General features: G+C 42.2%; 1 protein-coding gene across 1 annotated transcript in view; it reads left to right on the top strand.

Moving 5' to 3' along the window:
- The window catches only part of TTC17 (tetratricopeptide repeat domain 17), a 65,570-nt gene that overhangs the window by 3,089 nt on the left and 35,534 nt on the right, over nt 1–26,947 (top strand). The window contains exons 2-14 of the mRNA XM_059819268.1: nt 14,372–14,461; nt 16,005–16,174; nt 17,193–17,304; nt 18,441–18,572; nt 19,248–19,357; nt 19,646–19,790; nt 20,172–20,311; nt 20,560–20,720; nt 21,037–21,149; nt 22,746–22,886; nt 23,331–23,446; nt 24,532–24,706; nt 25,281–25,358. Coding sequence (XP_059675251.1) covers nt 14,372–14,461; nt 16,005–16,174; nt 17,193–17,304; nt 18,441–18,572; nt 19,248–19,357; nt 19,646–19,790; nt 20,172–20,311; nt 20,560–20,720; nt 21,037–21,149; nt 22,746–22,886; nt 23,331–23,446; nt 24,532–24,706; nt 25,281–25,358 — 1,683 coding nt within the window. The remainder of the gene's footprint in view (nt 1–14,371; nt 14,462–16,004; nt 16,175–17,192; nt 17,305–18,440; nt 18,573–19,247; nt 19,358–19,645; nt 19,791–20,171; nt 20,312–20,559; nt 20,721–21,036; nt 21,150–22,745; nt 22,887–23,330; nt 23,447–24,531; nt 24,707–25,280; nt 25,359–26,947) is intronic.

Genomic DNA, 26,947 nt, shown 5'->3' with positions numbered 1-26,947 from the left:
CACGTTCATCCACTCTCTGGCTGTGCAGCTTCTTGTGTTTCTCTGCAGTGTCTGGCATTTTAGCTTCTCAGTGTACGTAGAGCGTTGCCTGTCATCAGCTTCTCTACTGGTTCTAATTAATCTACTCTTGTTTTGTAGAAAAATATTGTTGCATCAGGTTTTTCCATGGTACTCTAGACTCATCCTTTGATCATCCAAGTATCGATCCACTGCGCTAGTTCTTGCTGCTTGCACGGCAGCCCACGTTTGAATTTTGAAGCACCTTACCTACTGGAACACAGCTGTGTAAGTCGAGACTCACGTTTGGAATAAACATCAACTGCCGCCGATTCAAACGCAGTAACCTAAAGAGGGTCACAGAGTAACGCCGCCTGCCCTACAGCTCAAAGCAGGGTCGCTGAGGGCGCTGCCGGGCTGAATTTTGTGTCCAGGGACGGGGATTTGACAGCCTTGCCGGGCACCTGGCCCAGTGCTCAACTGCCTTCAGTGTGAATTTTTTTTTTCCTCTTTTCTAATTAGAATTTTCCATCTAGCAACAGATGCACGATGCCTCTCACTGTCGCACCTCGAGAAGAGTCTGGCTCTGTCTTCTCTGTACCCTGCCTTTAGGAAGCTGAAAACAGCAGCAATATCCTCCTGCAGCTGGGCCAGCCTGCTTCTCTCAACCGCTCTCCGTGTTACGTGCTCCAGGTCCCTCACCATCTCGAATGGGTTTTGCCGGCCCTGAAACCGGGGACAGACAGCTGAGGCAGGTGCCTTCTCACGGGGGTGCCTGGTTGGAGGGGGGTAATCGCTCCCCTCGCCTCGCTGCTGCAGCCCAGGGTGCCGTTGGCCACCTCGGCTGCGAGGGCACGCTGCCGACTCATCGCCAGCTTTTTCCCCGCCAGAGCCCAAGCATCTTTTTCTGCAAATCTGTTTTCTGTTCAGCCCCAGCCTTTCCTGCCGGACGGGGGTATTGCATCCCAGGCGCTGGGTTTGGGCTTGCCGTTGTTGAGGTCGCTGTCAGCCCGTTTCTCCAGGTCTCTCTCTAACTGCAGCTCTGCCTTCTGTCGTGGCCACCCCTGCCCCGCGTTTGCAGAGGACGCCAAGCTTGCTGAGGTTCTTTTTTTCATTGGCGAAGACGTTAAACGGTGTTGGCCCCCGTATTGATCCCCGAGGGATGCTGCTGGTGATCAGCCACTGTTGGACTTCGCCCTGCTGATCGCAACGCTTCCAGCACAGCAGTCTCTAACTGGAAGTGGCTCATACTGTCTGGTGGCTAAGAGTGATGGTATTAATTAGCATGTGTATTATTTACTTTTAGAAATATTAGCATTCTCCAACAGTCTGAAACACGTTTTTAAAGATTGTCGCCTTTTTACAGAGGGACAGGCTTAATCTTCACTTGGACTACCTCAGTTGCTCTGAATGAAGCCCATATAATTAAGATATGGGCAAAACTTATGTGGTAGTAAGACCCAGACGTTCCCCCTGCTAAATGAGCTGCTAGCCATGGGTATCCAGGTAAGCACCAGTGACAAGTGACTTCCCTGTAGCTTTTAGTTTGCTGCTGTGAGCCTTGTTTTCCATGTTACCAAAGCGCGCTGTGGATGAGGAGCTGAAAGCAGGAGTTACAGATCCTGGTCTATACGCTAAATACAATAGCAGGAATCTGTTTGAGGGAAGAAGGGTGAGAATATTTTATATTATTACCCTAAAATCTGTTAGCTGTTTCTCCTTACGGTGCAGCAAGGGTGTAAGCCTTTAACATGAGACTACATTCAAGTGAGATTGATTTTCCTGTGGCATAAGACAGCTGGCAGTACCCTGGCTGAGATTGGAGCTGGAGTTCCTAGTGGTGTAATGACCTGGCAGGGGTGGCAAAATTAATGCAAACTGAACAATTCTCTGTATATCAGCAAGATCTCAGCAAGCACTCCCTTTTACTAGATAAGTAGGCCCTGCTGTTCCAGTTTCTAGTGAGCATTTCTGAATGATGAAACTAATTCCCAGCAGTGCATGTAACGTTTCGTTGTCTCGGTAAGCCGTCAAGAGAAAAGCTATCAAGCTGTATCTGTTGCTCTAGTAGCCTGTTTTCAGGTCAAATACAGCATTCTCCGGATCAGTTCATATTCCTCTTTTAGTGTGAGTCCACCTTCAAATGTGTGTTCCTGCAAAGCCAGGGACTGAGTAATCGTCTCTGTTTAATGAGATTATATCTGGTCAGTGCACACGCTTAAAGCCTTTTCGTTTCACAACTCGCAGTATAAAGTTCAGGCTAATATATAACTGATTTTTAGACAGTGCAGGGAAACTAGCCACTCTACGGAAATACTAGTGTATTTTAAGAGAAGAGAGAAACTTGACGTAAAGAGAGGACGAACAATTGACAGATTAAATGCAGTGCAGGAAACCGTTTCAGTAGTCATTCGTGGCTTTACTGGTGGGCACCAACTGCTGTCATCTCTCAGAGACCTGACATACCAGAGCTGAGGTAGGGTCTTTCTAAAGATCCCTTGATGGAAGTGATTAAAGCTGAGCAAGCTGGCAGGGACTCAAAGGGCTGCCTTTATGTGGACTATTATAAACGCTGAAAAAGTTAGTTCTGCGTAACTAAGCTAAAAGAAGCAAAGAAACCTCATGGGCAGATGGTCCAAAGCAGGATTGGGAAAGTGTTGCCTGGAGCAGAGAGCCTCTGGCAAGGAATCTGAGTTGGCCAAAAGTTGTTTTAACATGCTGTCGTGTGTTTTGAAGTTTGTTAGAGATGATCTGGAGAAGAGAGTGAAGGAGCAATGCTGGTTCGCCTCTTCGCGGCTAAGACGACTAGCAGCTCAATAAACGTGACATCTGAATTTCATGCAGTGCCGTAGTGTGCTTAATTCTGGCTTACTACAAGTAAAGAACAGTTGTTCGTTTGGTTGTGGATTTGAATGCGCGTGTGCCTCAAGTTGCAGCGAGGCAAGATGATTCATGGATGGCTTTAGAGTTGGTTAATGCATTTCTGATGTCTGTCATCTGACTGCACGCATATGCTAACAGGTTGAGATGAGAACAGTGGTCCGTACGCTCAAGACTAGAGGAGAAGCAGCCATCCAAAACCAAGGAAAGCTGAAAATCTACTGCAGCCAAATAAAAAGCTATTTGCTGCTTACAAAAGCATCATCTGCGATATATTAAGCAGTCACTCGGTCCTGTCTTGAAAATGGCAGGTGGGTGTTTGCTTTGCTCTTTCTCCAAAGGTTAGTTTGCTTGGCCGTCTGACCTCTTTCTTGACTGAATTTCTTATCCTTCTAAGTCTGTTATGTGCTAGACAAACCAAAAAAAACCGGTTCATTTTTACTGAAGTGTGTAACGTAGCATGCCTTCCCCAAAACAGTCGCCAGTGCCTCTTCATGAGTGTGTGCAAAGAGGCTGGAGGTTGGTGTGAGTCTGCTGCAGTTCATTAGACGTCATCCAGCCCCGGGGTGACGCGCTGAAGGATGATGGTTTTGAAGCACAGGTCGGCTTATCCTCGGGAAAAGGGAAACTTGTTCTGTTTAAAAACTTCCCTCTTGATCACCAAAAGACTGTGGGATTTAGGCCTTCCTCTAGCGTGAAAAATGATAATTTTTTTAAAAACCTTCACTTGAGATTTTTCGCCTTTTTCTAAGTACATTTGAAAAGCTTAAACCTGAACGTTTTGTGTAGTGAATGGCTGAGACGCGTAACGTCCTTGTCCCCGGTGGGGTGCCGCTGACCGAGCGCCGTGCCTCACCAGCGCTGCCCGCTCGCAGGGGAGCGCAGCCTCCGTCTTCCTGCGTCGCTCTGAAGGTCGCGGCTAGATCCGAATTTGATAAAAATAGGCCTTGTGGTAGGCTGCAAGTCAGAAATGCAAATTTTTTGTTCTGTGGGGCAGCGGTGGAGGAGAAGTAGCTTCCACTGTTCTCAACTCAGCAGTGAAAGATTTGCATCCGAGGTGGAGGAGCTAAGAGGCAGATCCGAGGGGCTGCTGAAATAACGGCTGTCGGTGCCCCTCGCGCCTGCCGCCGTCTAGCAGGTAACCTTATGCCAGGTTCTGGCTGCTGACAGCAAAGCTTTAATGCAAAAATGCCTGGATTTAGCCCCGCGTAGTGATATACGCCGAGGTGCTTCAGTTTGTCAGTCCAGGAGGCCCCAGCGGTGGCTCTGAGCGTGTGTGGGCCCTGTGTCCCGTCTCTCTCATTCCTCTCAGCATCCTCACACTTTGATTTCCTGGCCTGCCTCTCATCCTGTTTTCCATCACTTTTAAAATAAGGGTAGGACAAACTGACACGATGATACGATACCAACCCGATCTCCTTCTGTGCCCAGGTGACCTGCCTGGTGTATGAGGGAAAGGCTGTGGATGTTGTCTGCCTGGACTTTAGGGAAGCCTTTGACACTGTCTCCCGCAGTATTCTCCTGGAGAAGCTGGCGGCTCGTGGCTCAGACATGTGCACTCTTCGCTGGGTAGAAAACTGGCTGGATGGCCGAGCCCAGAGAGTCGTGGTGAATGGAGTGAAATCCAGTTGGCGGCCGGTCACAAGCGGAGTCCCCCAGGGCTCAGTTTTGGGGCCAGTCTTGTTTAATGTCTTTATTGATGATCTGGATGAGGGGATTGAGTGCTCCCTCAGCAGGTTTGCAGATGACACCAAGTTGGGTGGGAGTGTTGATCTGCTGGAGGGTAGGAAGGCTCTGCAGAGGGATCTGGCCAGGCTGGATCCATGGGCCCAGGCCAATTGTATGAGGTTCAACAAGGCCAAGTGCCGGGTCCTGCACTTGGGTCACAACAACCCCATGCAACGCTACAGGCTTGGGGACGAGTGGCTGGAAAGCTGCCCGGTGGAAAAGGACCTGGGGGTGCTGGTCGACAGCCGGCTGGATATGAGCCAGCAGTGTGCCCAGGTGGCCAAGAAGGCCAACGGCATCCTGGCCTGTATCAGAAATGGTGTGGGCAGCAGGAGTAGGGAGGGGATCGTGCCCCTGTACTCGGCGCTGGTGAGGCCGCACCTCGAATGCTGTGTTCAGTGTTGGGCCCCTCACTCCAAGAAGGACATTGAGGTGCTGGAGCGTGTCCAGAGAAGGGCGACGGAGCTGGTGAGGGGTCTGGAGCACAAGTCTGATGAGGAGCGGCTGAGGGAGCTGGGGTTGTTCAGTCTGGAGAAGAGGAGGCTGAGGGGAGACCTCATCGCTCTCTGCAACTACCTGAGAGGGGGTTGTGGTGAGGTGGGTGTTGGTCTCTTCTCCCATGTAACTAGCGACAGGACAAGAGGAAATGGCCTCAAGTTGCGCCAGGGGAGGTTCAGGCTGGATATTAGGAAAAATGTCTTTCCTGAGAGAGTGGTGAAGCACTGGAAGAGGCTGCCCAGGGAGGTGGTGGGGTCACCATCCCTGGAGGGGTTCAAGGAACGTGTGGACGTGGCACTGCGGGACATGGTTTAGTGGGCATGGTGGGGTTGGGTTGATGGTTGGACTTGGTGGTCTTACAGGTCTTTTCCAACCTTAGTGATTCTCTGTGATTCTGTGAACTGTTCAAAACAGATTATTCTGTGGTGAAAGCTGTGCTTGGTGCCTGGCGTGCCTTCCCCGTATTGTGAGCTTCACAGCAAAAGGAGAGCCTGGAAGTGGCCCAGGCACGTGTTTGCACGAAGGCCCCATCAAAGCCCAAAAAAGCAAAGTCAGCGAGACTGTGAAATCCACTGTTATTTCATGTAGCTGAACTCTTTTTTTTTAACTCTTTTTTTTCTTTTTTTCTTCCTTTTTTTTCCTTTTTTGTCTTTTTTTTAAACATTTAAAGCTGAATCCCTACCTGTTACTAACCAGTTAGGAAATGAGAACCATGGTATAAAGCACCTGCCATAAAAACATGTCACTGAATAAAGTAATTTCCCTTAAAGTTTAACCAGAAAAAAAACTAATGGGTTGTCTGTTGTTCATTGGGTGAAAAAAATTACTGCTCAGGGTTAACCTTTTTTAGGTGTCTTGTAAATCTAATTAATATTTTTCCTGTTCTGTACTTTCAACGTTAGAACACTTAATATTTTTAGGATTTGGCCGTAAGCAGGCAGCAGGAACCAGTCTACCTTTATGGAAACAAGTACTTGTTCATTACAGATGTATATGAGTGATCTCTCCATCTCTTCCTTTGATTCAAGAGAGTGTAGGGCTGGTGTCTGTTTTGCTACTGTAGAATATAAACCTTAGCTAGAATATACACACTGGAAATTTGTTTTGTACCCCTAAGTATCACCAACAACACATTACAGACAAGTGGTGTTACAAATAAAGTCTTGTTTTCCTTTGATGCATTTAGATCTGTTAGCTACCATATTCATCGCCGGTGTGCTCTCTGGAAGTGATCTCAGTTGTGCAGACCTATTCAGTAATACTGCAGCTTTTGTTAGGTTTTATGTTTGAAGTGCTACAAGTGTTTAAAATTTCTGTTTTCCCTGCAGTGCAGCTACTCTTAATAATATCCAAAGACCTAATGCTGTATGTTAACAGATTCTGCAGTTGTAAGCTTTTGAATGGCTCAATACTTATTATAAAACCTCAATTCAACATCATTTTTCAGTGACATCCCTCGGAACAAGTGTCTTCTGACACTCCCTGCTCATCATTTGGATAAGCCAAAACATGTATTTTCCAGTTTTGTAGCTTGTCTTGCACTGAAGCCTATACAGAATTTTTTGCAGCTTTTTCAGAAATGCCATGGTAGCATCATGTTGGAGTGTAGAGTGTCTCACGACAAGAAGGACATTGAGGTGCTGGAGCGTGTCCAGAGAAGGGCGACGGAGCTGGTGAGGGGTCTGGAGCACAAGTCTGATGAGGAGCGGCTGAGGGAGCTGGGGTTGTTCAGTCTGGAGAAGAGGAGGCTGAGGGGAGACCTCATCGCTCTCTACAACTACCTGAGAGGGCGTTGTGGTGAGGTGGGTGCTGGTTTCTTCTCCCAAGGGACTAGTGACAGGACTAGAGGGAATGGCCTCAAGTTGCGCCAGGGGAGGTTCAGGCTGGATATTAGGAAAAATGGCTTTCCTGAGAGAGTGGTGAAGCATTGGAAGAGACTGCCCAGGGAGGTGGTGGAGTCACCATCCCTGGAGGGGTTCAAGGAACATGTGGACGTGGCACTGTGGGTAATGGTTTAGTGGGCATGGTGGGGTTGGGTTGGTGGTTGGACTTGATGATCTTACAGGTCTTTTCCAACCTTAATGATTCGGTGATTCTGTGAAGACAGCAAGAATATACTGAAAGGCAAGCGTCAGTTTTTAGATCCTTCACTCCCGCTTGAGACTGCAAGGAGTTCCAGCCTATTTGAGTGGGATTTGCCTTCATTTCACAAGTACAGTGACAAAAGATCCACTATGAGTAAAGCCAGCCTACAAAACAAGCATGAGGAGCCCATTTTGCTGTACGTCGTCATTTAATGTAGTATCTTTTCCAGCTTCTTTCTGTCATCATTTGCCTTCCGCGTGTGGTAGAATGCTTTTAGGACATGCAGAGGCCAACAGCTGTTCTGATTTTGGTGTTCCTGTGCCTCAGTTAACAGTGAGATTTCCACAGTACTTTAAAAAAAGCCTTACCTAAAAATAGTTGACTGAGGCATTCATTGACTCTTGTTTTAAAAATTTACTTCCCGATGCAATGTAACTGGGTCGTGGGGAAAAATATAGCGAAAGGTTTGGCAAAACTTACAGGTTTGATTGTTCAGAGTCTTTGATACACACAGGTAACACAGGAGACTCTAAAACTTCAGGGTTTGATTCAACTCCGATGTCTTTTTTTTTTTTTTTGTTACACAAATTCTGTGTGTTTCTTGCTGAATTAGGTTCTCAGTGTACTTTGTGACAGTGAATAAATTTGAACTGTGCTTTAGAAAGAAACTTTCACCTTTGGGCAAAGTTGAACAGAGAACACTTATTCTAAAAGTAGTTTACTGGCAGGCTTTCTGCAGCGTGGCTATAGTAGCCATCAGAGGTTCAAGGAAAGCTTTTCAGCGCTATTTTTTTCCTGTTTACTGTAGTTGAACTGAAGTCAGATTCTTGCATTTGAAGCACTTCATCTTGAATGTCGCCGTTTCAGCACTTTGGGGGAAGAGTAAATGAATATGGCGCTTCGCCATCAGCCTAACGCTTGGAGTTATATTGAGTAAGTTGGAACAAGCATCTGCTCTGGCGCAGGAGTCTCTGCTCCCCTCGCCACGGGGCTGTAGGTGCTCTGCAGGTTGATGTCTGTTCCCTTTCCATCCCAGCAGAGTCTTGTGGGGAGTTGCTTACATTTTGCAAAAGATGACCTAAGTCACAATATCCGTCTGTTTTTTCACTTGTCTGACTCCCCTAATCAGACAATGAGGCACAACGGACTTTGCATGAAGGGGTGAGGGATGTGCAGTATTAGCAGGCTGCTGTCCTATATCGCCTAAAAGCAAAGCTACCGTTTCTAATGCAGTTTGAATTTATGGTAACATCCTCAGCTCCTGCCTTAAATGTGACAGGAAGCATCAAACGTGAAGTGGTTTTGAACATGGGGTGGGGAGTGTAGTGTATCTGCAACTTTCTGTGTGGCAGGGAAGAGAGCGCAACACGTTGAGGCGAGACCAAGTCCTGCCTGGCAGTAGATTCAATCCTAAGGTTAAAAAGAAGCATCTGAGAACACCTGGGGATTTGATTGCAGCTGTGACAGTGTTGAAATAGAATCACCAAACCACTAAGGTTGGAAAAGACCTGTAAGATCATCAAGTCCAACCACCAACCCAACACCACCATGCCCATTAAACCATGTCCCGCAGTGCCACGTCCACACGTTCCTTGAACCCCTCCAGTGATGGTGACTCCACCACCTCCTTGGGCAGCCTCTTCCAGTGCTTCACCACTCTCTCAGTGAAGAAATTTTTCCTAATATCCAGCCTGAACCACCCCTGGCGCAACTTGAGGCCGTTTTCTCTTGTTCTATGTTGACATTCTAAATAAAACGTGACAGCTTTTGAAACAACGCCTGCCCTCCGCTAAGGTTGTAACTGTTGAAGTCAGAGCTATGCTAGTTTCCACAGCAGAGTTTTGTTCCGTTTTCCTTACTGGTTAATTGTTTAAAACCTGACATTAAACGCAAACACTGTTACCACACAGGTCTTCAGCAGTGCTCAGAACAAATGCAAACTTTTATTCATTCCAGCGGTCCCGGGACTGTATCGTCAGCAAGTCTGGTGAAGCTTAGCAAGACGGGGCCCACGGCCGCCCTTTATTTCGCAGCAGGAGGCTTTCAATACACAATTATTTGCAAATACCTGAGCTGTCGTAAAAGAGGGGAGCTGTGGCTATGACCTAGTAAATACATAGCGTTTGTACCGTAAGATCACGTGCAATTGTGGGTATAATGTGCTCTTTCCTCAAACTGTACCAGTACCATTCATGTTGCTTACTGTTTTCTGTCTAAAGAAATATTTTCTCTAATGGATACTATGAAGATGTAGTGCAGTGGTGCAAAGGCAAGAGACATAAGAAAGATAAGTTGGTATTTTCTGCAGAACTTCTCTGCTGGAATCAGCCTCTTCTTGTTTTGTTTTAGATACTTTCCTGAAACTGGAGGTGTCTTCAACCAGATCAGTCTCTGGGTGACTGTTAAATAGAGGTGGCAAATGTCTGTAAGAGCACAAGCATGACGTGAGACTGAACGAAACCAGTATCTTCTAAAATCTACCTAGAGTCTTTAGAGTGTTTGTCTCGTGGGAAGGAAGGGGTGTAATCCAGAACAGTCTCCACGTATCCATTGAATACATCTTATTTGGACTATTGTATTTCTGACTAAAGAATTATTTGACAGGGGAGTGAAGCTCTGGGGGCTTTTCCAAATCTTCAGGGTGTATTGTTGTTTCTTTGTATTTTTCTAAGCAGCAGCCCACAGGGAAGTTCTGGCATGTCTACCGTTTCTATTCCAGGTATAATTTTCTGGGATATGGCTGCACTGGAAAGCAGGAAGATGCTTGGTGGCACTGGGGCATGAGCAGCACCAGCAAGAAGGACAGGGCAGAGCGCGAGCACCGGGGCGGTGAGCCCTGCGGCTTCCCAGTGCGCGTTCTCCACGTCAGCGCGTGCTGCTGCCCGCTCACCTTTACCTCTGCTGCGTACGTTAGGCGGATATTACATCTTCGTTTGCTACCTACTCGCTCTGCTAGATTCTTCGTGAGGTGGCATTGCTGCCCTCCATGGCAAATGGAGTATTGGTGCTCTTCGCAGCCGAGTAGTTCAGCTTTGTCTTTTTCTAGCTGTAGAAACGGCGCGTGCTGTGAAAAGAAAAAAAAAAAAAAACACCCACAAAAAGTGTGTTTGATCTGGGCAGGGGTGTTGTAAAAAGGTGCGGAAGGAACCAGAAGTCTTGACAGTGTTGCTGGCTGGATCTGAGAGGAAGAGGTTGCAGTTCGAGAGCCCCGAGGCTGTCGCTGCGGAGAGGGAGACGATGAGGTGCTCACCTGAGGCCAGGCTAGCCTGCTGATCTGGCTGAAAACTAATTGTTTAATCTTCTAAGTTATTTTTCAAGAATTAGCCGGCCTGTTTCCCAGTGGAGCTATAAGATTACAGGTAGTAAGAAAAGGGAGGATTCCCCTACTTGGCAGCAGGGTGATTATTTTTTTTGGATCAATCAGGTCAGAAAATTGCACTTGAAATTCTATGAAATTCTTAAGTTTGAGCACCATCATCCTCTAGACTGATGCCTGTTGAAGGCCAAGGTGGCATTATTTTCCGCATTCGCAGGCATGATATCATAAGATCTCTGGGTTTCAATTAAGAATCTGTTTTTCTTTGTGTCATACGGCATTTTTTTTGTAGATCTGAATGCTTTTTATTTCCTTGGTTACCATTTTGTAATGCCTTCACACTGTAAATATATAAACTGAAGAGTATAAGAACTGATACAGTATATTCGGCTGGCTTTTACAGGTAGCCAAAAGTGCTCTGAACGCGTTGGATGTGCTGGCTCAAGTTTTTTCTGCAAACCTTGTGTCATTGTCCAGTGTAGCTGCTTAATTTTTCCATTAAAATTCTTCTTCCAAAATTATTGCACATAAAATGGATTTTTAATTTTAGGAGCTAATAATAGTCTTTACTCTGATAATTTCTTGCAGTGGAAGTCTTGAACTTCCAGACTCACAAATGATCAAATGTGAATAAACGCAAGGTTGGATTTACTACTAAAGTTTTGGGTTTAGAGCTTTTTGTTTACGCACTGCATTGGTCTTAAAGCGATAATGACTGCTAAGGTTATTTAATATTATTAAACTTTTACTAGGTTAAGGGGTTTGCTGTTACTAGAAAGCGCTCGTTTGCTGGTGACAAACCGAGGTCAGATCTGGAAGTGAAAAATCTGAAAACTGAAATAAAATATCATGCATGCTGCTTAACTTGAGATGATTTCCTGGTGGATTGACATAACTTTGTGAATGAATTCAGTGACATTGCTGTTTGATTGTTGTTGTCACTTTGATTGCTGCTGCCAGGTAATAGTTGATAGGAATTTGGGGCTTGTTGCGTTGCTTTTCTGTCAACCTGTGCACGCTGGATTGGTGACATACCACTCCGAATTCCCAAACGCTAAATTCAGACCTAACTCTCATGAGACTGTTTTGTCGAAAGTTAAAAACAGAAGCTGTCCCTGAATATCATTCTGGTTCTGAATGAATGGTAAGCAGAGATCTTTCATCTTTCAGAATAAGGCTTTCTAAATGGTGGTGCTCGCATAACTTTCGTAAAAAAATCGCTCCCCAGATGCAGTTTCTCACTGAAAGTGGAGCTGATAGTGGTAGGACAAGAGAAAACGGCCTCAAGGTGCACCAGGGGAGGTTCAGACTGGATATTAGGAACAATTTCTTTCCTGAGAGAGTGGTGAAGCACTGGAAGAGGCTGCCCAGGGAGGTGGTGGAGTCACCATCCCTGGAGGGGTTCAAGGAACGTGTGGACGTGGCACTGCGGGACATGGTTTAGTGGGCATGGTGGGGTTGGGGTGATGGTTGGACTTGATGATCTTACAGGTCTTTTCCAACCTTAGTGATTCTGTGATAGTTGACTTTGCTCTCAGTGACAGTGTAATATTGTGCAAGCAGCCTTTAAATGTCAGAGGAACAGTGCAGTTTCAGAATGGGCAATTAAGTGCTTTAAACACAGTAAAACTTTCCTTATTTTCTTTGCAAATTCATCTCTCATTTGCTCGCACGTACCACAGTAGTTTCCCTAGCAAATGAGGCATGAACAAGTGCTACATTCAGTGCATAACTCTGGGTTTGTGTGCAACCAGTTCAAAGTGAGGTGAGGCCCATGGGAGGAGCTGTGAAATACGCCTGTGAGTAAAATGCTGTAGACTTTAATACTTCAACTAACGACATCATTCGTTTTTTTGATACGGTATTTTCTGCGCTTCTCTGGATCATTGCGGATACTTGGTCACCCTTTATTGGCAACAGTTAAATCCATAATCTCCAAATTCGTGGTGTAAAAGTTAACTGCTGTCAGTAGCACCTATTGTTTTCTATTCATCTGGTGATATAAGAGAATTAATTTGCTAAGGCAGAAAATGAGTTACGTGTAAGTATCTGGACTGTGTAGGTAGCCACTCGCCAAAATGGCTCGATGCTAAACGAAGCAGTTCAGCTTTTGATTTGGAAAGGAATACTTAGCCAAATTCAGCCAAAACCGCCCTTAGGGTTTTTTTTGAGGAGGGGGATAAAAGGAACAAATGTTTTTATCTTAGAGGGTAGGACGAGGCATTGCAGGACATGGTTTAATGGGCATGGTGGGGTTTGTTGGTTGATGGTTGGACTTGATGATCTTACAGGTCTTTTCCAACCTTAATGATTCTGTGATCCTTACTCAGTAGCGAGGCTTGGAAGGAATGTAGACTTCACAGTCAGTAGTCCAAAGAAAGTAGATTTGAGCTTCTTATCTGACTCACAGCCAAGAGAACATGGCCCAGGGCTTAATCTGTTGACAGGACACATTTAAATGAGCAGGAAATTTGCAGTTGTCCTGCTGGAGATGCAATTCTCTGTATTAAGAGAGAGTCCCAGAAATGTGTCCAAGTTGTTCGGAAAGTTGACAAACAATGAAGAGCTGGAGCTCAGGAGGTTCTCCTGCACATGTATATATGGCAGACTTTTCCATTAAATTATAATGTCACCAAGTTTAGACAGCTATCATGGGGGTGGGCAGCCCGTGTAGAGGTATGAGCACTAACACACAGGTAGCGCTTATATCTTTATGCAGTAGCTAGTTCCCTATCCTGAAAGATTGAATGGAAACTGAGCAGATCCAGGAACATCTTGGTGTAGACCGTCTACCATAACAGTCATTATGTTAAAAATGCGAGATCTTGCTGTCCTTGTCACCCTTCGTCCTTTCCTCCTGTCACCGCATACTCCTGTCCATTTCCTTGCTTCTGTTCTCATTGAATCCTCCATGAGCTAATTTAATTTACTAGTTCAGATAAAGCACCCGATGGGGGATTACGTCCCATTCAATGACTGAGTTTGGGTTAGCTCACAAGAGAGCCTGGCGGGCACCAGCGCTGACGTGCAGGACTAACTGGTATCGCACTGACAGACCGGAGGAAGCGGGGCTGGAAGCCTGGAGGTGAGCCTTTGGGTCAGCTCAGCCGCTCATATACCACCTTCTCGACTGTAGTGACTTACCCCCACCCGGTCAGGCAGCAGAATTGATTTGGCATGAGGACAAGGTTGGGGTATTTCAGCTGTGGAGTGAAGTGCCAGAGCTTACTGAGCCCAGTTAGGGACCAGTAAAGGTCTGGCATATAACCACTCTTGTCTGTGACTTACCTACGATGTCGGTCTTCATTGAGCGGCGTAGCTATGGAAGCTGTAGCGCGCTCTTCTGCAACAGAGTTTTCAGTCTTCGTCTGCTTACCTCTTCATTTTGTTCGTTTATGTCTTAATGCTGAAGGCAATAGATCCTAATGCTAGGCTGGCGTGTTAAATGAGTTGCATGGAGGAGCTGACTTGAAGCTGAAGCACTTTATGCCTATTGAGGGGCATGATGGAGGAATTTTAAAGCTATAAAAGAAAATAAGCTTTTGCGATTGCCACTTAAGGTATCTAGTATTTCAGCAGTAGGTACTCTTAGTAATGTTTGTCGTGAGAAATTTACTTCCCTCATGCTTAGAATTTGTGTGTCTGAATACACTAAAATAGGTTTAAAATTAAAGCATGGTTTGAATTGGTTTCTCAAATAACAATGTTTGAACTACAGATTTAAATGACGGAGGTATTATGAATGCCGAGTGGACAGAAAACCTCTGAACAGACAAACTGTAGTTGAAGAAATATAACTTCTTACCTTTTAAAATCACTCTGATTAGGAGAATGTCTTACACGATGCACTGTTGAAATGTCTTGCAGGTGGATTCACCAATGAACTTGAGGAACCCACATGATCTGGTAATACTAATGAGACAAGAAACAACAGTTAACTACCTCAAAGAACTGGAGGTAAAGCATAACATTAAGTACTAACTAATTTCTGAAAATACAGATTTTTATTTTTTTTCACAGGCTTTTTGGTGATAGATTTAGATGGGGAACGGAAGTCGTCATTGGCATAATTCTGCTTCGGTGAAAGGTTGAAGAATTCTTCAGGTCTCAAGAATTTTGTGTCTCAAGTTTGCTCGACTGGTTATCATTGTCCCCAGTTGCATCATTCCCTGTTGTTATCCATAAATCCTAATATTTTTAAGTAAAGTCATTTAGGTACTGGATTCTGTTGCTGACTACTGTATTCCAGAAGAATACAGAGCAGGTCACCTCTGGTTTTCTTCAAGTTGAAAATGGATCTGAGAACACCCTTCTGAAAAGGGCTTTAAGGAACTTCGAACTGATAACTTAAACTAAAGTTTAAATAGAATACGGGCTGGGCAAGCTAACAGCTCCCAGCCTTTCTTCTGGCCGTGCACTCCTTTCTCCTGTGCCGGCTTTGATTTCGTCAGGTAGCATAATTAGCTAACTGGGAGGTTAGATGAGCACCGGAGATGGCTTTAGGTGAACGGGAGAGGTGGAAGGGAGGAAAAAAAGCAGGACTGCCCCTTGTGTGACTGTATTCAGCCAGTCTTTCTCATCGAGGTGCAATCATTTTTGTGATAAGAGACATTTTAGCTATGGATGGAACAATAGTTGTAAGCTTTCCAGGGCATGGGTTGCGGGCTTGGAGATGACTAATGTACGATTTGTGCCATAGAAATGACTTTCAGCAGAAGTTATCTATTGTGAGATCTTGTACAAGTTGCTACTACTGTATTTATCTCTGGTATTGCATAGTAGTGTGTAATCAAATGTGTACGGCTTTAATTAAAACTGCAAATTTTCTTCCCATTTCACATATACAAATCCTTATGCTATTTAATGGGTTTTCATTTTGCCAATCTAGGTGAAAATTAAATACAGCTAATTGTGCTGGGGCAGATCATTAGTCCATTCACTGCTCATCGTAGTCAATACTTACGAGCTTTATGGGGCGAAAGGTAGCTCCTAAGGCACACAGTAAGCTGATCTATAGAAATTAGTCTCATTCTTGCATTAGCCTCCCACCTTAGTTGTACTTGGTGTGCTGAATGGTTAAGAAGTTCGTTTTGTTTGCAATCTCTAATACTATTTCCATGAGGACTTACAGTGGAGGAAAAGGGTCCAAATACCGAAAAGTTGACGTGCTGTTAACAACCATTTCTTCTTTTTCTGAATGGCCTACCATGAATTTGGAGTGCTATTAGCCCTCTTTTTAGGTACAGCAGGAGAACTAAGGGCCAGTTCAAGTCATATTATCTCTAATGAAAGTATTTGTATTACATCTAAATCAAAAAATGTCCTACAGTTGTTATAAAATATAGGGAAACATTCCCAGAATTTGAAGAGAGTGTTTTAGATTTTCTTCAAATTGACATTGTTGTAAGGAAAAGGTTGGACTGTTTATTTCCTAGCAACTATAGAGTTTGCCTGCATCAGTATACATTCTTCTGTTTCCTTTTTTTTTTTATTCCTACAGAAACAGTTAGTTGCTCAAAAGATTCATATAGAGGAAAATGAGGACAGAGACACAGGGCTGGAACAAAGGCATAATAAAGAGGATCCGGACTGCATTAAAGCAAAGGTGCCCTTGGGGGACCTAGATCTATACGATGGCACGTACATCACCTTAGAGAGCAAAGATATCCGGTAATAAGATGCTTTATATTTTAAGATTTTTACTGAATGAAAAAAAAAATCAACACAACCTCTAAATGCAAAAGAAAAATACTATCACTGACTGTTCTTTAGCTGACAGTTGTTTTATTTTGTGTTGGTGTGGAATAAAATTGAAACAACCTTTGCCACTAATTATGAAAGGGTACGTCACGGGAGTGCTGTCTCCCCAAACTGTCCGTGTTTACCCTACCTGGAAACTTCTCTGTTCTGTTCCCAGGCTCCCAGTCAGTTCTCCCGCTGCAGCTCTGTGCTGGTAGGACCAGACGTGTGAATTAAACTGACGTGCGTCATGTAGAAGGGGGTTCAATTTGCTTGAGTGTGCTTTGGGTGTTTTGAGCTAGATATGCTTCATGTAGTGGGAACTGTCTCGACTTAGCAACAGAATTTCATTCAGATTTTAGCAAGCTGTTGAACCTTCTGGTCGTATTTCATCCCCTGTGTTCAGCAAGTAAAGGGTGTGCGGACAGTCTGCTTGACATTCAGCTTCACTGGTAATTCATCTTCAGGGCTGACTGTTTTGTTTTCGTAGTTTTATTTTTTTTAACATAATCAGATGAGTACTTGAAGTGGGAAAAGATTCATTTTATCCTCCCATACCTTCATTTGGGCTTCTCAGTTATACTTGGGGTTTGTTTCTTTGTTTCAGTTGGAGAGTCTTCTAATCTGCATGCGTTGCCATTTGCCTGGCAGATAGATCATTAATCACAGTAGTGATACACTAGGTTGACGCTGATACATTTTGGAGGCTATCCAAATGTTGGTGTTTTCTCTAAAGCAGACGGAAATTTATTTATTTTATCCTATGGTGATGACATCCTGATACAACTGAAATCTGGGAAGACATCAGAAATGGTCTAATGTGCTCAAACACAGGATTTTTGTAACAGTCAAATCAGAAAACTCTGTCTGTCAGCTACAATACTGCCTCTTAGGAACTTTAGCAGTATTTTAATCTAGAGTCTGCTGTTTTATGTTGTTATGTCCTCAGCCCTGAAGACTATATAGACACAAAGTCGCCGGTGCCTCCAGACCTGCAGCAGCCAGACTGTACAAAAGTTCTAGATCTTCCATACAGTATTCATGCTTTTCAGCACTTACGGGTAAGCAAGCAAATGCAAGTATGGGCTTTTTTCCCCCCATCAGGAAGAGGAATAGAAAACTCTTACTGGGAGTTCTCAGTCAAGGTTGAAAGGTATTGTAATCTTTTAAGACTGTTTCAGACTTTTTTTAAACCACAGTTGCACCGCGGTTAAAGTACCTGCTTATAGGAGGACGCTTCCATCAGATACACAGATCCTGTTTCTCTGTTGTTATTGTTTGCCTTATTTTAGAGGGCATTTTTAGGAAAATGGGAGTATTTTGTTTTCGTAACACAATGCTTCGTTAGCAAAATGGTAGCTTTCATTGGAAACGCTTCTAACTTGTGAATTGTTTCAGTTGAAAATTGGAGAGCGCTGACCAGGCTATGAAGATTCAGGGTCAGAAAATTGTTTGCAGGCTTGTCGGTAGCTCCTAACGTACTTGACGTGTCTCTTTGGTATCTGAATGCCAAGCCCTAACCCAGAGGATGAGATAATTGTTCTTTACTAGTACAAAGTTCATCTGCTTTAGAAAGGTTACAGTGGAAGCGTGGTGCAAAAATTGGTTTTGTCAACAGTATTGTGAGCAAATTTTCTAATGCAGATGCAGCTTTAGTGCTTATACCTTGACATTTATTTTATTGTAAGTCTTTGAAAATAACTTTTCATCTACAAATAAGATTTTTCTTACGGACAAAACAGGAACTGAAGTTTTTTAGCTCTGTTCCTGGGTCTGGAGGTACTTTTGAAAGGAGCACGTTTGTTGTTGGGGAAGGAAGAAAGAGAAGAAGAGATGTAGGGATACCTTCATAGTGCACATGTAACCTGACAAACATGAGTTAAGTGCTTCAGTGGTCATTAGCGAAATCAATAGCTGCTGGATACACAGTGCTACCAGAAATGAATATTTCTCCTATAGCATTCGCAAGCAGAGGCTGCTTTTGGCTGCTTCTAATGTTTGCCTATCTATAAGAATATATACGAGTCATCTGTCAAAGGTGACATTATCCTGTCAGGTCCTAAGATCTTGATACTGAAGGGTGATAGGAATGTAAAATAACCAAGCTGTAAATTTTCCCGGGAGTCATGCTCTTGGGTATGTTTCTCTACTTTTAGTTAAAGTGTCCGCAAATACTTACGTTCAGTTTTTATTTTAGGGTGTCCAAGAAAGGGTTAATCTTTCCGCACCCTTGTTACCTAAAGAAGATCCAATCTTCACATACTTATCACGGAGGCTGGGAAGAAGTATAGAGGAAATAGGTCACCGTATTTATGACGGGCTAATGAAGGTATGAAACTGTAACCTTAGTGTACGCACAAAAAGAGTGCTAGAAAGGTAACACAAGATTAGATATGCCTGGTACGTGCAGTCAGGTCCAGTACTAGTTTTGTACATGTATTTTTGGTTTACGCTTCAGTTACAAAAGGCAGACTGAAAACATTTTCTGCTAGGCAAGCGGAGGTAGGCAAAGGCATCAGCAAAGCCAGTAGATAGATACTTGCTGTCATCTTTAATGACTCATGTATTTGTGTGGTCTGGTGAGCCACATTCTTTGCTCTGTCAAGGTAGTAAGAGCTTTAAAACAAAAATGCAGGTACTTAAAGAACAAAGAAGAAACAATAGTACTGAAGTGTGTGTGTTTTTATTAAATGCCTTTCGGCAGAATATAGGAACTCTTATTGAACTCTAACTAAGCTGCTGATGCGTAAACTACTGTCGCTTCTCATTTCATCTCATTTTGAATTTTTACCTGTCTGAAAGGCAGTTCTGTTTCTTTAATACATTTATATGCTAGTTTATTCTTCCTGACCATTCGCAACTATTGCCAAATGGCAGCTTTCCAGGGGAAGAGGATAACTTAGAGCAGGTTGGGTGCTCAGCTTTCCATCCCGTAGTAATTAAAGCCCTGATTAGCCTTTTAGTTCGTGTCTTAGTACAGTTCATGTGTCTCTCTTTACTGCAGAACTCTTCTTCCTGGGTGCTCTATAATATGGCTTCTTTTTACTGGCGAATAAAGAATGAGCCATACCAAGTAGTAGAATGTGCCATGCGTGCCCTTCATTTTTCTTCAAGGTAAGAATTGCTAATAAAGACTTCTTTTCAGACTGCTTTTCTAGTTATCCTAATTAGTAAATAGGTTTTCGTTTCTAAGACTGTATCCTAAGGAATAATCCGTGTTACTTGTTCTTAGTCTTTATGTGCTATACTAGGCGTATATATAATTTAGATGTTTTTCTATCAAATTACATATTTAATATGTGACTGACAAATGAATGTATCCTTATGCATGATTCTTACACGGTCTGACCTTCTTTTAATGTCTGTTTTTTTTCCTTTTTTCTTTTCATTTTCTTCTCTTAGGCAAAACAAAGATATTGCACTGGTAAATTTGGCAAATATTCTGCACCGGGCTCACTTCTCTGCAGATGCAGCTATTGTGGTCCATGCAGCTCTGGATTACAGTGACTTCTTTACCAGCTATTACACTTTGGGAAATATATACGCAGTAAATATGATCTTTATTTTCCAAGACTTACAGAAAACTGAATATTATTTAACCTTTCTGGCTTGACTTGTAATGCTTTACTCTTTTACAATGTGTCTTGAGTTCCACATGCATTTCACGCTTAATGTTTAAGATCCTGTCAAGATATTTTCATCAAAAAGTCTGTCTTTCAACAAAGGTTTTTATCTGCACTTGGAAGTAAATCCCAGGGAAATTCTCCTGCAGCCTTTCTTTAGCAGATACAGTGGCTTGAGTTTCAGAAATGACAGGCTGCTTGTTACCACAAATTAAAATTTGAGTTAATGACTTCTTTAAAAATGGAATATTTTTTATTAAATATTACTGAACAATGACTAATTCTCTCTCTCGGTCATTCTTCAGATGCTTGGAGAGTACAACCACTCAGTCCTTTGTTATGATCATGCTCTACAGGCCAAACCAGGGTTTGAGCAAGCTGTAAAAAGGAAGCATGCTGTCCTATGTCAGCAAAAACTTGAACAAAAATTGGAAGCCCAGCATAGGTAACTACCTAAAGAAGCATCCTAGTGGCAATTCATACAATCTCACTTTTATTGTTCTGATGCAGCAATTGTTTACATTTCAAATAGAACAATGATTTGCAACTTTCTCTATTTCTTTGACTATGCATTAAAATTATTCATAAGAATACTTTAAGAAACTCAAAAGTTGAAAATGTGCAACACTGTAGGAAAAGCTGATATTTTAAAAAGCATTCGAAGTAAATCTTTTCTACTGTTGAATTTTCAAGATCACTTCAGCGAACATTAAATGAATTGAAGGAATATCAGAAGCAGCATGACCATTACCTTAGGCAACAGGATGTTTTAGACAAGTACAAGCTCATTCAGGAGGAGCAAATCTTGAGGAACATCATTCACGAGACACAGATGGCAAAAGAAGCTCAATTAGGTACAACTTTTTTAGAGTTCATGCTCGTTATAGCAATGGAGAATTGCAGATATTCAGATTAATGTCAGGATGTAACTTCTTAATATATAAAGATGGCTCCGAGTGGCTGTTGTGTTTTGCTTGTTAAAACAAGGGATTAAAATACGTTCTTGAACAGGGTTTTTTTCAAGTCCTTCAAAGATAGAGTTTCCTCTGTGCTGATTAAATAAATAAAAAAGATTGACCGAATTGGGGATGGAGGGGTTGACTGTATGGTTACTTAGTCTCCTCGGAAACCTCACTTATATACTAGAAAAATATGTTTTGTGCTCTGCAGGGAACCATCAGATTTGTAGACTGGGCAACCAGCAGCATAGCTTGCACTGCCAGTGGGACCAGCCTGTGCGTTATCACCGCGGAGACATTTTTGAAAATGTGGAATATGTTCAGGTTTGTCTGAATTGATACCGCTGCTTTAAGTTGCATCCCATTTGCCTTGTTAGCAATATAGTTCCCTTTTTTTGAGGCTTGACGAAGGGGGTACGTTTTGGGTGTGGTAATTATAGTGAGAAATCATTTAGTCTCTTTTCCGGAGTGTGAAGTATTTAACACTAGTTTCTTTTGCTAGTAATAAAAGCTGAGATCGACTGTGGGTTATAGAAATTTAGAGGGTTTATTGTATAAGACTTTGTGTTACTTAGAAAAGAGAACTATTAGAATTATTTGGATTGAAAAACTATTTTACTCCAAAGCCTTAGTTTCCTGTGAGTTACCAGCCACTGCTATATTGACTCCTTTGCTTTTTCACCCTGCATGGAACAGCCAAGTATTTCTTTCTAAGAAGTACAAGAATCCTCACTTGAGGAATTACAGCGTTCTCTTACATGAATATACTACATTTCAGCCATGCTAGCAGGAGGGGTAACATGTTTAATTTTCCATTTTAGTTTCCTTCAGAGAGGACAGGAAAAAGCATCAGGCAGCTAATGAAGAGGCAAAGGTTTTCTAAGGAGTTAGTTTTCTTTTCTAATGTACATGTGGTATATGGAGCAAGAATTACTCTTTAGTGGAACGAATATTCCAACATAACAGCTTAGAAGTGTTAACACTTCCAACACTTCCAACATAACAGCTTAAAATAGTATTGCATCAGTAACTTATCTCTACAGCCTTAAAATGGATCATAGTTTCTTTATTATACAGTTGTATGACTCAAGCTACACAACTTTTGCGTGCTTCTTCCAATTTAATCTTTTTTCCTACCAGAAGGAGCACAAAACTGCCATAAGCGATTAACAAATGGAAGAGCAGAGCTCAGTGGTATTGAATCTAGTGAGTGCTTTTGCAGCCCAAAAATAAGGTGTTAACCCAGTTTTGTGAGTATTTGCTGATTGTATATCTTTAATTGGACAGTGCACCAAGGAGATTGATACAGGAATATTGAGAAGGTTTGGAAGCAAGGTGTAGACTAATACTGAAAATCCAGAACAACAGCTACCCAAGCAACACACCGCTGCTGTGTTAGAACTACGGATAAAGATTATGGTTTCTTTTATTTTGCAATGTGGAATGTGTTCTGGAGTTTTCCCCTTAACTATTTCAAGAAACAGGAATAATTATTTTTAACTATGCTGTGTTTTCTTCTTGGATGTTCTTCCCATTATAATAATTATAAATTCAGATTATCAAGATAATTTTGCAAGCCAGGAGTCTTAGTAACTCTGACTTGAACTAGAGCTATGCAGTCTAGATAAGTAGAATGTGGTCTATTAGAAATGTTTGCTTGGTACCTTTTAGCATTTTTTTTGTTGATTTGCACTTGTGTTTTCATTGTTGATTTATTTACAACATGAATATGACTTTTCCGTGGTACGAGTGGATCAAGAGGCTTAAATTTCCATTATTTTTTTTTCTGCTACCCAGATTTCAGCTCATCAATGAGGCTTAACTACATAAATGGGAGGGGGGGAAAATAACGTGCAGAAAATCAGCCGGTAATATACCATCTCTTTTCTTTATTAAAGATTGTTTTTCTGTTGTTTCTAGTTTGGCGAAGACTCTTCAACTTCTAGTATGACATCTGTGAATTTGGATCTTCATGCAAACCAAAGCGAGCACAGCCAGTCCTTGCAGTCTTCCCCTGTTGCTCGTTCTATTGTTTCAGTGTGGAGTGTGGAATCCAACAGAGTGAGTGAAGATGATAAGCTTTGCCCTTTCAAAGAGGAGTTGTGAAAGAGTGAATCTTGTCCTTGTTTACGTGAAACTTCTTAGCATTTGGGTTACAGTTCTGATGTGTGGCAGCACTGGAGAATGTAGCATTCTGAATTTCTTCAACATAAAAGCATCTCTGTAGTTTCTCTGTACTTGTTTCCCATCATTTGAAACTCTAGTACAGCGCAGAGGGGCTTGTTCTTAGCTACCTTTGTAAACATCTGCTGCAAATAAAGCAGTACAGCTGAGTGAAGATAAAACACTGAACTGCTGATATTCCAGAAAAGGCTGAAAAATAATAGTTTTAAAGATCTCTGCTCTTTTTTCCCTCCAGACTATTCCTTATGTTCTTATTAGCTTGTTAATTAGAATATTTAAAATGTTAATAAAATAATCAAAAATCATTCCTTTCTCCCTTAGGACAAACAGCATATTCTTTGGCCTCAGCGATCAGAGTGCATGAAATCTTTCCCCAAAATTCCTGATCCAGAAGAACTGCCAACTTATTTCCTGCCTCCAGAAAATAGGGGATTCAGGCAAGTGTTGATTTTTAAAAATTATATTGTAAATTTCCACGCTAATGCCTTAATGAGTATTTTCTTTCTGGAGAGGATGGATGCAACTAGTAATCAACAGCACAGATGTGTTCGGACCTCTTTCTCTGGCCGTTCCACAGAAGGAGGGTGTTTTCCTTTATTGTCGTCTGTGCTGTAACTGTAACAGTCAGATCCAATTTCATGGTGATTCTTCCCTGACTCTTAGTGCAAGGTGAATACATGAAATATCTACAGTATTACTAAAAGAATGAGGATTTAAGCACAAGTCTGAATGTCTTGTAGAGTATATTTAAAAAGAAAAAACACCTCGAGAGAGAGAATGAGGTATCTATTTAATAACTACAATCGAGTGTTGTACATTGCACACATCCTCTTAGCTTTTGTTATGATAACAGAAAATGGTGAAGACCAGAAAATACTAAAAAAAGTTTAGGAGTGGAAAGCCCTGGCCCGTTCCTTTGGGACAGAGGCAGAAAACCAGCTTAGCTGTGGAATAGTCAGTAATATTTGTTATTACATAAGATAGAATACATGTTGCAATAGCTACCTTACATAGATCAATGCAATTTCATAATATCCTGCTCACTTAGCATTGTAATGGTGATAGTAAGAAAGCTTTCTTCTCCTAGTCAGTGTAATTCTAGTATTGAGCATACGTTAAAGCAACGGTTCCCATCCACAAATGGCCTGAAGCTTACTTTGAAAAAAACAGTCTTCAACTTAGAATGTTCTTCCCAAGTAATTGGGATGTTTTTGAAATTAAACTTCGGTTTAAAAATCTTCAGCATTTTCTTTTTCACTTATCTATTTAATCCTAAACTTCATACAATCCTTATTAGCATAATATGAGAACCTTCTGTCTTATCTCTACTGCATTGTCCATTATTTACAGGTATTCTGTGCTTAAAAATGGAAAGTAAAGACCTTAATGATTTTTCAAGGGAAGGGTGGTCCTTGAACTCTCCTGGTTTGCAGCTCATGTCTCATGGCAGTCTACAGTATGAGGTTTGTCAGTTGATATCTAGCTGATGCTTATGTTTACGCTTGGTTCTCCTTATTGCTAGAGTCCAGCCAATCCTGAGTATCCCAAGAGATGCTGTCGGGCATGGAGAAACCCAGGCACCAGACTGTTCTTCCATTACTGGTGCTCGTAACAACGAATCTCTAAACATACTGGTGAAGGAACTAGACAGTAATCTAGATTTGAAATTCAAGATGCCGGATGATCAAGCAAGACAAGTAAGAGACATTTTCTCGTTGGTTCTCTTCTGTTTTAAAGTTCTCCTCTTTATTGCCTTAAAAATCTTACTCAGAACATGAAAGATTCTGATATTTAAAAGATTACTTGATGTCACAAGCCAATTAGTACTTCCAAAAAAGGGGAGCAAGTGCTTTCTAATAGGGCTGGAGAAAGGGAGAACTTGTCACTCAGCATAAGACTTGTTGTCTGACTTCTTTCAAACGCTGACTAAAAGCACACAGAATAGGAAATTTAATTTACTGTTTAAAATTACTGCTTTCTTTTAAAACTTTTAACAGTCACTTGACGTGATTCATCTTCTTGGGGTTTCCACTAACTACTGCAGCCCATCAAGTTGGTAACTTTAGGCTGAGATTAGTCCTTCATACTGCTTTCTGGAGATTGGCTGCTTTAATCATTACATGTTCACATCATGTGCTTAGAACAATATTATTATTTTTTTTCCCTTTGCTGAAGGGAAGACTTAGGGAAGTGAGACTTGAATGACCATGTAGATATATACGGTAAAATTTATTCAGTTGTTTAAAAAAAATAAAAATCTTTGTTGTCTAGGTTTTGCATTCTCGTATCAACAATCAAACTATTACACAGGCGAAGATAGGAGCATTTCTAGATCATGCCATGAAAAAGGTACGTCAAAAACTGTAGCATGAGATAAATTCAGAATTCTTATTTGAGGCTTGTTTCTATACTTCTAAAGAAGTCACTCACTGATGTGCAGGAAATAAGCTTATTTGCTGCCTGTAACTGAGATGAAACTAACATAAAAATCCATGTTTACAAGTAAAGCACAAACTTTATCGAGAAGTATCCATTTAATTTAGCTTAGTGGGGACCAAACAGCCCTGTAGTTACTTGTTCTTGTGACTGCAGGACATGGAGCAGCAATGTATTAGCTAATCCTGGCAGCCACTTGCTTAACTGAGAGAAATAGCTTGGAACTACTCCTCCATCTTTCACCCCTCCCTACATGCCTGCCTTTTGCTCTTCCTCCTCCTCCTCCCCACTACCCTGCCTTCCCCCGCAATCCCCTCCAAAGAAACCAACCCTCTCTCAATCCTCTGTCAGGATAATTGGCACTCTGGGGCAAAGAATGTGTGTCTGTGTAACAAACACCCTGTGGAATGCCACCTCCATCTTGCGTGGGGCCTTTGAGAGTCATCACAAGTCAAATGACGGGAAGCATTGAGATAGAGGTTGACTCTTTTTGACATGTCGAGCTGATATTTCTCAGATTAACTCTCTTGTACAAGTTGTGTCAAGGCAGTGTATGTATGTATTGTTTTTAGCCTAAAATCGGTACCATTTACGACGTGCATCTATCTTACCCAGAAGAAAAATTAACAGTAGGAGTTGATTCCTATTATTATGCTGTTCAGAACAGTCCTATGCATGTCTAATGTCTTACTGTTGCAGTGCATAGGTATTTTGGTTTTAACTGTAGTATTCAGTTGCCTTCGTGCCAAAAGTCTGAACTTCTCAGTCATTTAGATGCTGATGTACGAACACTGTTGCCTCATGCCTCTTCTGCTAGTGATAAACTTTCTAGAGCAGGAGTGCCGCAGTTGGTAGCTTTGCATTGGGAAAGACAAAGCGCTAATAACTTGCTGTGGATTTAGTTAAAGAAAGGTCATTGAGACCTGTGTATGGAGTGTAATTCAGTGAGGAGTTTGGCATGAATAACATGCCAAGTGGTGTTATGTATGTGCATTGCAAAATAGGGGTGATAAATACTCTTACAATTATAGATTATGTAAGGTACGCCAAACAAAGAGGTAATATATCCTATTGATATCTTTCAGTTCATCTTGAACCGTAGGTAGAACCCTCCTGTGTGAGGTTGAATTAAAATCTGGAAGAAAATCTTTGTACTGATTAACTTTTCCAACACAGTATTACTGTAATGCCAGCTGTGTTGCGTTAATACAATACTACTGTCAAGATCCTTATCTGTTTCGCTGCTTTTAATCCTAGCTGCGTGTTTCCTACTCACGCATGCGTTCGGGCTTCAGACGTGGGGGTTGGACTGGACATTCATTTCAGTTGTTGCTGTTATACTTCAAACTCTTTCTAGAATTGGGTAACACGGAATGCCGAAAATATTAAAAACTAGAATGTAAGTGTTTCTAAACCATTTCAAACTGCTCCATCTGACAGTGGATGTTTTACATAGCTCTGTCCACCTGTCAGTATTTTAAAGTTTTGGTATTTCTCCTCTA

This window comes from Gavia stellata, chromosome 7 (assembly GCF_030936135.1).
Source record: "Gavia stellata isolate bGavSte3 chromosome 7, bGavSte3.hap2, whole genome shotgun sequence".
NCBI lineage: Eukaryota > Metazoa > Chordata > Aves > Gaviiformes > Gaviidae > Gavia > Gavia stellata.
The sequence above is the reverse complement of the archived record's forward strand: the minus strand, read 5'-3'. Positions and strand labels throughout refer to the sequence as shown.